The 12,510-nt window shown below is 39.2% G+C and overlaps 1 protein-coding gene across 4 annotated transcripts in view; it reads left to right on the top strand.

Annotated features, from left to right (window-relative positions):
- SMIM19 (small integral membrane protein 19) overlaps window positions 1-12,510 on the top strand; it is a 28,342-nt gene that overhangs the window by 2,010 nt on the left and 13,822 nt on the right. For all 4 annotated transcript variants that reach the window (XM_045459068.1, XM_045459048.1, XM_045459059.1 and 1 more), the window contains 2 exons: window positions 1,914-2,051; window positions 7,085-7,209. In XM_045459068.1, the coding sequence (XP_045315024.1) occupies window positions 1,918-2,051; window positions 7,085-7,209 (259 nt within the window). In that variant the 5' untranslated portion in view covers window positions 1,914-1,917. The remainder of the gene's footprint in view (window positions 1-1,913; window positions 2,052-7,084; window positions 7,210-12,510) is intronic.

Below are 12,510 nucleotides of genomic sequence, written 5' to 3'. Positions count from 1 at the left end.
TGCTAATAGCTCCCAATCCTGAAACCTACCACCCTTGTGGTGCAATCGTCCGTGGCTTTCTGCAGCATCTCAAATCAGATATCCAAAGTCATCTCTTTTTGCCAAAAACATGTTTGTTGTTGTTACTTTATATTTTAGCACCAGCAAAATTCTAGATTCCAGAAATCATAAAGACAATTATAGTCTCGTGTCTTCCCAAAGTTTCCATTTCTAAAATAGGCTGATCACTTTCAGAGAAAGTCTGGAGTTCAGTTTTAAGAAATAAGAGTTAAAACTGTAAATATGCCAAATCTCCCTATATCTCCTACTCCTTTAAAAAAAAAAAATCCGGGGCGCCTGGGTGGCGCAGTCGGTTAAGCGACCGACTTCAGCTAGGTCACGATCTCGCGGTCCGTGAGTTCGAGCCCCGCGTCAGGCTCTGGGCTGATGGCTCAGAGCCTGGAGCCTGTTTCCGATTCTGTGTCTCCCTCTCTCTCTGCCCCTCCCCCGTTCATGCTCTCTCTCTGTCCCCAAAAAATAAATAAACGTTGAAAAAAAATTTTTTTTTTTAAATAAAAAAAAAATCCATTTCCAGGCTTTAATATCAAGGAATTGGGTATGGTATAATGTTTAAGTAATATCTAGATCTTGCATCTCCAAATTTTTATAATTTAATGTAAATTCTGTTTTTATTACTACTTGGCCAATTTTTACAAGATCAATCTTTATATTCATCAGACACCAACAGATATTTTAAAGAGATCACTCTTAACCTCAGTGTCTAGAGTTTAAATTAAATGAGCACTCATGACACTCACTTTATTGTAAATGAACATAGGATGTCCCCAGACATCTGACAAAAACTTCAGGTGTCAGCAGAGAAAACATGCCACCTGGTTTAGGAGCAGACCTCTGGGGAAATTTTATTCATTTTTATACAGAGGTAAGCTATAAGAAAGAAAGACTGCCTTTAATGCCCACTTGTTAACACTGAGCCAGATCTACGTTGCAGAACATTTTGGAATCTTACAGGAGATTGGAGGATAGTTTGTGCAAGAATGTCTGCAATGCCTTCATTGTTGTAGGATGTCTAGAAAAAAATTGCAAAACAATTCCTTGGACATTTCAGATATTCTTTTTCTTGGAATTAGAAAATGGCTGTCTAATTCTTAGAAACTACTGTACATTTATCGCCTATAACTTGTTCAATTTTTCTCCTTTTCATATAATGTCTAAAACAATGCTTTTTGGTTTTCTTTCACATATTAGGTCATTTTACTTAGATTTACCTGTATGTCCAACACAAGGGAGGCACTTTCAACTAACTCGCAAACACCAAGGGGACACCATTACTCTTTTACTTGCTATTTGAAACACTTGCTATTACCACTCTTATTTTCTGTGAGAATGTAGGAAGAATGCATTTCCTTGAATAGAAGTCACAGCTGTGTAAATAGCAAAAAGTAACTTTTACCCCATAGTTTCTTTCAACCACATTTGGCCAGGAGGCCAAAACTAGATAAAGCTTCAAACTTTCCCACTTGCATGGGAGGCAAGTGAAAGAGCATAGAGATTAACTAGAGTTTTAACCTACATGTGGAAGATACAATGTTTCAAAATCAAAAATAAGGGGAAATACATTTCATGCCTTAGTTATCTAGCCCAGGGGTTGGCAAACTTTTTCTTAAAGGGCAAGATTATAAATATTTTAGACTTTGAGGGCTGGAAAGCAAAAATCAAGGGTACTATACAGGTGCTTACAACCATTTAAAATATATCCACTTAGAAATGTGAAACCATTCTTGGCTCCTGGGCCATCCAAAAGCAGGCAGCAGGCTGGAGTTGGCCAGAAGGCCATATGTTTGCCAGCCTTTCTCCAGATGGTCATACCACCACTAACTAAAAGAACCCCTGTTCTCTTTTCTTTCTTCTAGCCCCATGCCTGGAGGTTACGGAGTGATGGGTGACGATGGCTCTATGGATTACAGTGTTCATGAGGCCTGGAATGAAGCCACCAATGTTTACTTGGTAGTGATCCTTGTTAGCTTTGTTCTCTTCATGTATGCCAAGAGGTAAAAGGTTTTAGTATTTCAGGGTTGATAAGAAACTGGGCATTTAAAAGGTTTACACGTTTGTTTGTTCCAAATTAAATGCACAAAAATACTGCATTTATGCATTGTTGCAAAATCGAGCATTTTTGTTCTTGCTATGAAAGCACTATCTATTCAGGTCTGTCCTCGAGCTCTGGACACCAAGGTTTGGCTTTGAAGAGCCCACTGCGTTAAGAGTTGGAAATTTTGGGGTGCCTGGGTGGCTTAGTTGGTTGAGGGTCCAACTCTTGATTCTGGCTCAGGTCATGATCCCAGAGTTGTGGGAGGAAGCCCCACGTGGGGCTTTGTGGCACTGAGTGTGGAGCCTGCTTAGGATTTTCTCTCTCTCTCCCTCTGCCCTCTCCCCATCTTGTGCTCACGCATGTGTGCTCTCTTGCTCTCTCTCTCTCTCTCTCTCTCTCTTTCTCAAAAAAAAAAAAAAAAAAAAAGAGTTGGAAATTTAAGTGCAGCTCAGGTACCCTGACTGGCTTGTATCATTTCTAATGTAGCTCAATTTTATCATCCAGCCTGGGCCCACTGTCACTCTAGGATGAGCATTTTATTTTTGGCCAACATGCCTGAAATGCAGAAACACTAATTCCTATGTATTAAGCAATTCTCTCTTGGCACATGTTAAGTTTTCCCTTCTGATTCTTGTGCATGACCATATCATAGCACTTACTGAATAATGTTGGTATTATGTGGCTACTTGTCTGTCTGTTCCACAAAAACTTCAGTCCCTTCAGGACAAGGGCTTTCCCTTTTAACCTTGTGTCCCTGGTGTGCCACACAGTGTAAATCCTCAATAAATATTTCCTGGTTTAATTCCAGGTGTTGTAGCATAATTTAACTATTCTTTTTCACACACCATGGCTCCTTTCCTTTAAGTACAATTAAAAAAGAGAGAGAGAGAGAGATGGGTGCTTTGAAGAGTAAAAGCAGTATTCACTGGACTGAGTTGCTTCTCCTTAGGGCCCCATGCTCTTCAGTATTCTCTATGCAAGTTAAAAAGGCATTAGATATGTTAGAAGATATTTGATGACTGATTTAATTTCTCTGCTGGTTATGGGCCTGTTCAAATTTTCTATTTCTTCCTGTTTGAGTTTCGGTAGTTTGTGAGTGTCTAAGGAATTTGTCCGTTTCTTCCAGGTTGTCCAGTTTGTTGGCATATCATCTATCATAGTATTCTCTTATAATTGTTTATATTTCTATGGTGTTGGTTGTGATCTTTCCTCCTTCATTCATGATTTTATCTATTTGTGTCCACTCTCTTTTCTTTTTGAGAAGTTTGGCTATGGGTTTATCAGTTTTTTTATTGTTTAAAAAAAAAACAGCTCTTGTTTCATTGATCTGACAACAATTAAGAGTCCTGGGTCAGATGGCTTCCCAGAGAAATTCGACCAGACATTGGAAGAAGAGTTAATACCTGTTCTTTTCAAACTGTTCCACAAGACAGACATGGAAGGAAAACTTCCAAATTCATTCTATGAAGCCAGCATTACCTTGGTTCCAAAGACCCCACTAATAAGGAGAATTACAGGCCAATATCCCTGATGAACCTGGATGCAGAAATTCTCAATGAGATACTAGCAAATTGAATTCAACAGTACATTAAAAGAATTATTCACCATGATCAAGTGAGATTCATTCTTGAGCTGCAGAGCTGAGTTAATATTTGCAAATCAATCAACGTGATATACAACATTAAGAGAAGAAAGACTCAGAATCATATTATCCTGTCAATAGATGCAGAAAAGCATTTGACAAAATACAGCATCCTTTCTTGATAAAAACCCTCAAAAAAGTAGGGATAGAAGAAACATACCTCAGCATCATAAAAGCTATATATGAAAGGCCCACAGCTAATAGCATCCTCAATGGGGAAAAATTGAGAACTTCCCTCTAAGGTCAGGAACACAACAGAGATGTCCACTCTCACCACTGTTGTTCAACAAAGTACTGGAAGTCCTAGCCTCAGAAATCAGACAACAAAAAGAAATAAAAGGCATACAAATTGCCAAAGTAGAAGTCAGACTTTCACTCTTCACAGACAACATGATACTTTACATGGGAAACCCAAAAGACTCCACCAAAAAACTGCTAGAACTAATATGTGAATTCAGCAAAGTCACAGGATAAAAAATCAACATACAGAAGTCAGTTGCATTACTACACACCAATAATGAAGAAGCAGAACGAGAAATCAAGGAATCAATCCCATCTACAATTGAACCAAAAACCATAAGATGCCTAGGAATAAACCTAGGTAAACAGATGGAAGATCTATATGCTGAAAACTATAGAAAATTTAGGAAGGAAATTGAAGAAGACACAAAGAAATGGAAAAACATTCCGTGCTCATGGATTGGAAGAACTGCTATTATTAAAATGTCAGAGCTATCTACACATTCAATGCAATCCCAATCAAAATAATTCCAGCATTCTTCACAGAGCTAGAACAAACAATCCTAAAATTTGTGTGGAACCACAAAAGATCCTGAATAGTCAAAGTAATGTTGAAAAAGAAAAGCAAAGATGGAGGCATCACAATTCTGGATTTCAAGCTGTATTACAAAGCTGTAGTCATCAAGACAGTATGGTACTAGCACAAAAACACATAGAACACACAATGGAACAGAATGGAACAGAATAGAGAACCCAGAAACGGACCCACAAACGTATGGCCAACTAATCTTTGACAAAGTAGAAAAGAGTATCCAGTGGAAAAAAAAGACAGTCTCTTCAGCAAATGGTAATGGGAGAACTGGACAGTGACATGCAGAAGAATGAAACTGGACCGCTTTCTTATACCATGGACAAAAATAAACTCAAAATGGATGAAAGACCGAAATGTAAGACAGGAAGCCATCAAAATCCTAGAGGAGAAAGTAGTCAACAACCTTTTTGACCTTGGCCACAGCAACTCCTTACTAGACATGTCTCAGAAGGCAAGGGAAACCAAAGCAAAAATGAACTATTGGGACCTTATTAAAATAAAAAGCTGCTGCACAGTGAAGGAAACAATCAGGAAAACTAAAAGGCAACTGATGGAATGGGAGAAGATTTTGCAAATGACCTAATCAGATAAAGAGTTAGTATCCAAAATCTATAAAGAACTTATCAAATTCAACACACAAAAACAAATAATCCAGTGAAGAAATGGGCAGAAGACATGAATAGACACTTTTCCAAAGAAGACATGCAGATGATGCTCCACATCACTCATAATCAGGGAAATACAAATCAAAACCACAATGAGATACCACCTCACTCCCATCAGGATGGCTAAAATTAACAACTCAGGCAATAACAGATGTTGGTGAGGATGCAGAGAAGGGAACTCTTTTGCACTGCTGGTAGGAATGCAAACTGGTGCAGCCACTCTGGAAAACAGTATGGAGGCTTCTCAAAAAATTAAAAATAGAACTACCCTACCACCCAGCAATTGCGCTACTCGGTATTTATCCAAAGGATACAAAAATGCTGATTCGAAGGGGTATACGCACCCCAATGTTTATAGCAGTATTATCAACAATAACCAAAGTATGGAAAGAGCCCAAATGTCCATCGACTGATGAATGGATAAAGAAGTGTGGTATATATATACAATGGAATACTACTAAGCGATCAAAAATAATGAAACCTTGCCATTTGCAACAATGTGGATGGAACTAGAGTGTATTATGCTAAGTAGAATAAGTCAGTCAGAAAAAGATATCATATAATTTCACTCATGTAGAATTTAAGAAACAGATGAACATAGGGCAAGGGAAGGAAAAATAAGATAAAAACGGAGGGAGGCAAACTGTATGAGACTTTTAAATACAGAGAACAAACTGGGGGTTGCTAGAGGGAAGGTGAGTGGAGAGATGGGCTAAATGGGTGATAGGCATTAAGGAGGGCACTTGGGATGAGCACTGGGGGTTATATAAGTAATGAATCACTGGGTTCTAGTCCTAAAACCAATACTATACTGTATGTTAAGTAACTTGAATTTAAATAAATAAATGTAAAATTTTTTAAAAGGCATTAGATAGTTCAAATTAATTAGTAATCAAAAAATAATTGATGTTTGGCCTGGGGAGCAGGTCAGAACTCACACTTGTTCTCAGACAGGCAGGTTTGCCTTTCCAGCCACATGACCCCTGGAGCAGCTGGCCCATTGACAGCCTGTACTCCAGGGTGGCTGAGAGAAGGCTCCACACACCATCACCAGTTTACTTGCAGGTAACAGCTTTCTTCCAAAAATAGCCACCACGTCCCCCCCCAACCCTCCTGTTTTAAAAGCAGAGACATACTGTTGTTAGTTTTAAGTAGATGGACCCGCTAAGGCTATGCAATTGTATTTAAGAAATATGGTGATTCGTTATTTTCCAAAATTAAGGTCTACTCCCATTCTGTTTATTCGCTAACCCAGTAATTTAGCTTTATTTGGATGACACCAGAGGGAGGAGAAAAATAAGATGTTTTCTTGTTTATGCATTTTCCCATACAGTATTTGGCTTTTGGTGAGAGGAAGGAGTGGAAGTGCAATGAAGGTACATCTCTTTGTTGTATTACAGGGATGTTTTCAGCTTTCTTTTCTTTCTTAGAGCCCTGTGGCCATACATGTACAGCTTCGTGGTTTTTAGGGAAACAAAGAACACTTGAGCCAAGGAAGCATCTCACAGATACAAAACAAATGAGCACATTGTTACTTAAGTCCTTTTTTTTTTTTAAGTTTATTTATTTTGAGAGCGAGAGAGAGAGAATGCAAGTGGATGAGGGGCAGAGAGAGAGAGAGAGAGAGAGAATCCCAAGTAGACTCTGCACTGTCAGCACAGAGCCCAATGGGGGCTCAAACTCACAATTCACAAGATCATGACCTGAGCCCAGGTCGGACATTTAGCCATCTGAGCCACCCAGGCACCCCTTAAGTCCTTGTGATGTATCTTCTGATTACTATGGTCCTGAGTTCATTACAGTCCAATAGATATTAATACAAATCTCTCTTCTGTATTGGTTTTGTGTTTTAGGAACAAAAGGAAAATTATGAGGATATTCAGCGTGCCACCTACAGCAGAAACTTTATCAGAACCCAGCTTTTACGACACAATAAGCAAAATTCGTTTAAGACAGCAACTGGAAATGTATTCCATTTGTAAGTATATTCTGTGCTGAATTGTATATATAGACATGTTTCAAATAGATTTTTTTGGAATTGAGTTCAGTTAGCAAAGGTTATCAGAAATAATTGATAATGCCTTTTTTAGATGACGAGCATGGTATTGGCAAAGGCAGATCTGCCATGTAGTTGATGCTTCAGAGCCCTCTGCTTGTAAGGGACCCTTCAGGACCCTGAGAACAGCCCTAGCAATGTGTTCATGTGATGATGTTTTTATATGTTTTGCAAAAATTAGTTATTTTACCCATCAGCCAAGACTGCTGTCTCTTCCTGCTCTAATTTGCCCTCCTTTGCACATCCCTCATGTGGAGTAGCATTAAGTGGCCAAGAGCATTTGGGGATGTGGCTGAGGGGAAGTTGAGCTGGAGTTGCATTTAGTTTGGGTTTGAATTTTGTATTTATGGAGTTTGCAGTCATTTCTATTATAATTAAATTACTGCAAGCCAAAGCAATATAAAAATTGCTTCTAGGAATGTGGCATGTGATATCAACGTGCAAGGCTAGAAGTCATGTCTCAGTGTGTCATATAGTACTAAACACTGTTGGTATGTATGTCATGGAGAAGAAATAAAGTTTAAAATGTATAGAGTCATAATGAAATGTACATCTAAGCCACAGCCTTTCATGCCACCATTTAAAAGAATGAGTTGTGGTTTCCAAGATATATTATTAACTGAGAAGAGCAAGATAAAATAATATATATACTAGGATGCTACTCTTTTAAAATCAAAGGACCAAAACATCCCTTGTATTATCTATGTCTAATATAAATGTTCTATATAATTATGCAAGCATGGAGGAAGGCTTGGAAAGATACGCATCAGATTATTAACATTCATTACCTTGATGGGGACTGTGTGGAATTTAAGGGGAAAAGACTGGACACTTTTTAAAGCAGTTGTCTACAGTAAAAAATTGTGTGTGCATGTGTGTGTGTATGCATAGAAAGATGCAAGAAAGAATGATCAGCAAGATATCACTACTATGTGCCTTGGGCGAAATGGAATTTCAGGTGAAAATATACATGTTTACATGCATATACGTGTATATACACCCATAAGCACAAGTAGAACCTCTAAAATCTTAAGCATAAATGTTATCCTGAAAACTAGTAACAGCAATTCCTTTAGGGCGAGGAACGGGGTGGGTAGCCACAGGATTGATCAGGTAGGAGGAAGATACACTTTTTACTGTTTCCTCTGTTCCTTTTGCATTTTGTACCATCTGCATATGTTACCAGTTCAAAATAAGAAGTAAAATTGAACATAGCAGCATTACTCACAATAGCCAAAAGGGAGAAACAACCCAAGTGCCCTTGACAGATACACAAAATGTGATATAGAAATCCAATAGGATGTTATTGAGTCTTTAAGAGGAAGGAAATGCTGACAAGTGCTACAGCACAGATGAACCTGAGGACGTTATGCTTCATAGTGATTCTTATTATGAAGGGAAATAAGCCAGTCGCAAAAGAACAAATATTTCACTTAAAGGAGGCAAATTCGTAGAGACAGAAAATAGAACGGTGGATGTCAGGGACCTGGGGAGGAGGCAGTGGGAAGTTATTGCTTAATGGGTGTGGAGTTCAGTTGGGGATGATCAGAAGAGCTCTGTAGGCAGATGGTGGTGATGGTTGCAGAGCAATATGAATGTACCTAATGCTACTGAACTGTGCCTTTAGAAATAGTTAAGGGGCTCCTGGGTGGCTGAGTTGGTTAAGCATCCGACTTCAGCTCAGGTCATGATCTCACAGTTCCTGAGTTTGAACCCCACATTGGGCTCTGTGCTGACAGCTCAGAGCCTGGAGCCTGCTTCAAATTCTGTGTCTCCCTCTGTCTCAGCCCCTCCCCCTGCTTGTACTCTGTCTGTCTCTCTTTCTCTCTCTCAAAAATAAATAAACATTAAAAAAAGGAAATAGTTAAAATGGCAAAATTCATGTGTATTTTACCACAATAAAAAAGTTCTTTTAAAAGAAAATACCAACAAAACAAAACACAAAGTAGAGAGCCAGAAGTTCTGTTTGGAAAATTATAAAGAATTAAGTTTCTGTTGACACCCAGTCAAAACAGAAGCTATCTCCTATTAGTAATACATTCAGTAGCATAACATATACTATTATAAACCAAGTATACAGTTTTTTTTTCTTTTTTGATGGGAACGCCATAAAATAAAATTTAGCTGAATTCCTGTGTTTGTAGGGTGTGTTAATTTTCTACTGCTGCTGTAACAAATCACTACAAATCCAGTGGCTAAATACAACACAAATGTATGGTCTTACAATTTTGTAGTGTAGATGTCCTACATCGGTCTCACTGGGCTGAAATCAGGTGTCAGCAAGGTACTGTTTCTTTCTGGAGGCTCTAGAAGAGAGTCTGTGTCTTTGCTAGAAAGCTTCTGGAGGCCACTCACGTTTTCTTGGTTTATGGCCCTATGCCTCCACATTGGGAGCCAGCAGCATATAATCTTTCTGATCATTCTTCCATTTTTATATCTTAGTCCCTCTCTGAACTCAGGAAAGGTTCTCTGATTTTTAAGGTCCATTTGATTAGGTTGGGCCAGATAATCCAGGGTAATCTCCTCATTATAAGGTCCTTACCTTAATCACATCTTCAAAGTCCCTTTTGTCCTGTAAAATAACATATTCACGGATTTAGGGGATTAGGATGTGAACATCTTTAGAAGCCATTTTTCTTATAAATAGTATATTTGTGGATTTACATGTTTAAGGAATCCAATCACATTGGATCATTCTTAGTGTTCATGACATATCTATTCCTGACAAAGTCAGGCAGTTCAAAAGGAAATAGTAAACAAAGTTCTTTTTCTTAAAGACGACTCCCAAAATTGTATAAACTGTAGGCCACAAACTTTTGGATGCACCCTGAGTAGCATAAATAAGTAGTGTCTCTTTCTTGGCTAGTAAAAACTTAAGGAGGTGAGTGAAAGTTTTAACTGTAGGCAGTGAATGACATTTATAAAGATTTTAACCCTGTACTCTCTCCAGTTCCAGGTTAAGACCATTCTTCTTCAATAAACATTTCTCAGAAGTACAAAAAAACCCACAGAATGCATATCTGTTTTTTCTTCTAGTTTATATTAAAAAAAATTTTTTTTATTAGTTTTCTTTATTTTTTTTTCAACGTTTATTTATTTATTTTTTGGGACAGAGAGAGACAGAGCATGAACGGGGGAGGGGCAGAGAGAGAGGGAGACACAGAATCGGAAACAGGCTCCAGGCTCTGAGCCATCAGCCCAGAGCCTGACGCGGGGCTCAAACTCATGGACCGCGAGATCGTGACCTAGCTGAAGTCTGACGCTTAACCGACTGCGCCACCCAGGCGCCCCATAGTTTTCTTTATTTTTGAGAGGCAGAGAGAGACAGAGTGTGGGGGGGGGGGGCAGAGAGAGAGGGAGACACAGAATCAGAAGCAGGCTCCAGGCTCTGAGCTGTCAGCACAGAGCCCAATGCGGGGCCCGAACTCACAAACCGTGAGATCCAGACCTGAGCCAAAGTTAGTTGCTCAACCAACAGCCACCCAGGCGCCCCTCTTCTAGTTTATACTGACAATGTTCAGTAATAAGTTTCTTAGACTTACAAGTTAAAATACAGTCAAATTCATTATGATGTGAACAAAAGCATTACTATCAGCTTAAGGTGGAAGTGGGAGATAAGAAAGAAGGAAATTGGGGCACCTGGGTGGCTCAGTCGGTTAAGCATCCAACTTCTGATTTCAGCTCAGGTCATGATCTCATGGTTTGTGAGATCAAGCCACACATTGGACTCTGCACTGGCAGCATGGAGCCTGCTTGGGATTCTCTCTTTCCCTTTCTCTCTGCCTGTCCTCTGCCCTCTCTCTCTCTCTCTCTCTCTCAAGGTAAATAAATAAACTTAAAAAAAAAGAAAGGAAATTATAAAATGTTAATTTAACTGTAATAGCTTAATTAATGTTTACACTGTGTTTTAAAACTGAATAATCCTTGGCACAAAAACAGACACATAGACCAATGGAATAGAATAGAAACCCCAGAACTAGACCCACAAACGTATGGTCAACTCATCTTTGACAAAGCAGGAAAAAACATCCAATGGAAAAAAGACAGCCTCTTTAACAAATGGTGCTGGGAGAACTGGACAGCAACATGCAGAAGGTTGAAACTAGACCACTTTCTCACACCATTCACAAAAATAAACTCAAAATGGATAAAGGACCTGAATGTGAGACAGGAAACCATCAAAACCTTAGAGGAGAAAGCAGGAAAAGACCTCTCTGACCTCAGCCGTAGCAATCTCTTACTCGACACATCCCCAAAGGCAAGGGAATTAAAAGCAAAAGTGAATTACTGGGACCTTATGAAGATAAAAAGCTTCTGCACAGCAAAGGAAACAACCAACAAAACTAAAAGGCAACCAACGGAATGGGAAAAGATATTTGCAAATGACATATCGGACAAAGGGCTAGTATCCAGAATCTATAAAGAGCTCACCAAACTCCACACCCGAAAAACAAATAACCCAGTGAAGAAATGGGCAGAAAACATGAATAGACACTTCTCTAAAGAAGACATCCGGATGGCCAACAGGCACATGAAAAGATGTTCAGCGTCACTCCTTATCAGGGAAATACAAATCAAAACCACACTCAGGTATCACCTCACGCCAGTCAGAGTGGCCAAAATGAACAAATCAGGAGACTATAGATGCTGGCGAGGATGTGGAGAAACGGGAACCCTCTTGCACTGTTGGTGGGAATGCAAATTGGTGCAGCCGCTCTGGAAAACAGTGTGGAGGTTCCTCAGAAAATTAAAAATAGACCTACCCTATGACCCAGCAATAGCACTGCTGGGAATTTATCCAAGGGATACAGGAGTACTGATGCATAGGGGCACTTGTACCCCAATGTTCATAGCAGCACTCTCAACAATAGCCAAATTATGGAAAGAGCCTAAATGTCCATCAACTGATGAATGGATAAAGAAATTGTGGTTTATATACACAATGGAATACTACGTGGCAATGAGAAAAAATGAAATATGGCCTTTTGTAGCAACGTGGATGGAACTGGAGAGTGTGATGCTAAGTGAAATAAGCCATACAGAGAAAGACAGATACCATATGGTTTCACTCTTATGTGGATCCTGAGAAACGTAACAGGAACCCATGGGGGAGGGGGAGGAAAAAAGGAAAAAAAAAAAAAAAAAAAAAGAGGTTAGAGTGGGAGAGAGCCAAAGCATAAGAGACTATTAAAAACTGAGAACAAACTGAGGGTTGATGGGGGG

The sequence above is a fragment of the Leopardus geoffroyi genome, chromosome B1, assembly GCF_018350155.1.
Source record: "Leopardus geoffroyi isolate Oge1 chromosome B1, O.geoffroyi_Oge1_pat1.0, whole genome shotgun sequence".
Taxonomy (NCBI): domain Eukaryota; kingdom Metazoa; phylum Chordata; class Mammalia; order Carnivora; family Felidae; genus Leopardus; species Leopardus geoffroyi.
The sequence above is the reverse complement of the archived record's forward strand: the minus strand, read 5'-3'. Positions and strand labels throughout refer to the sequence as shown.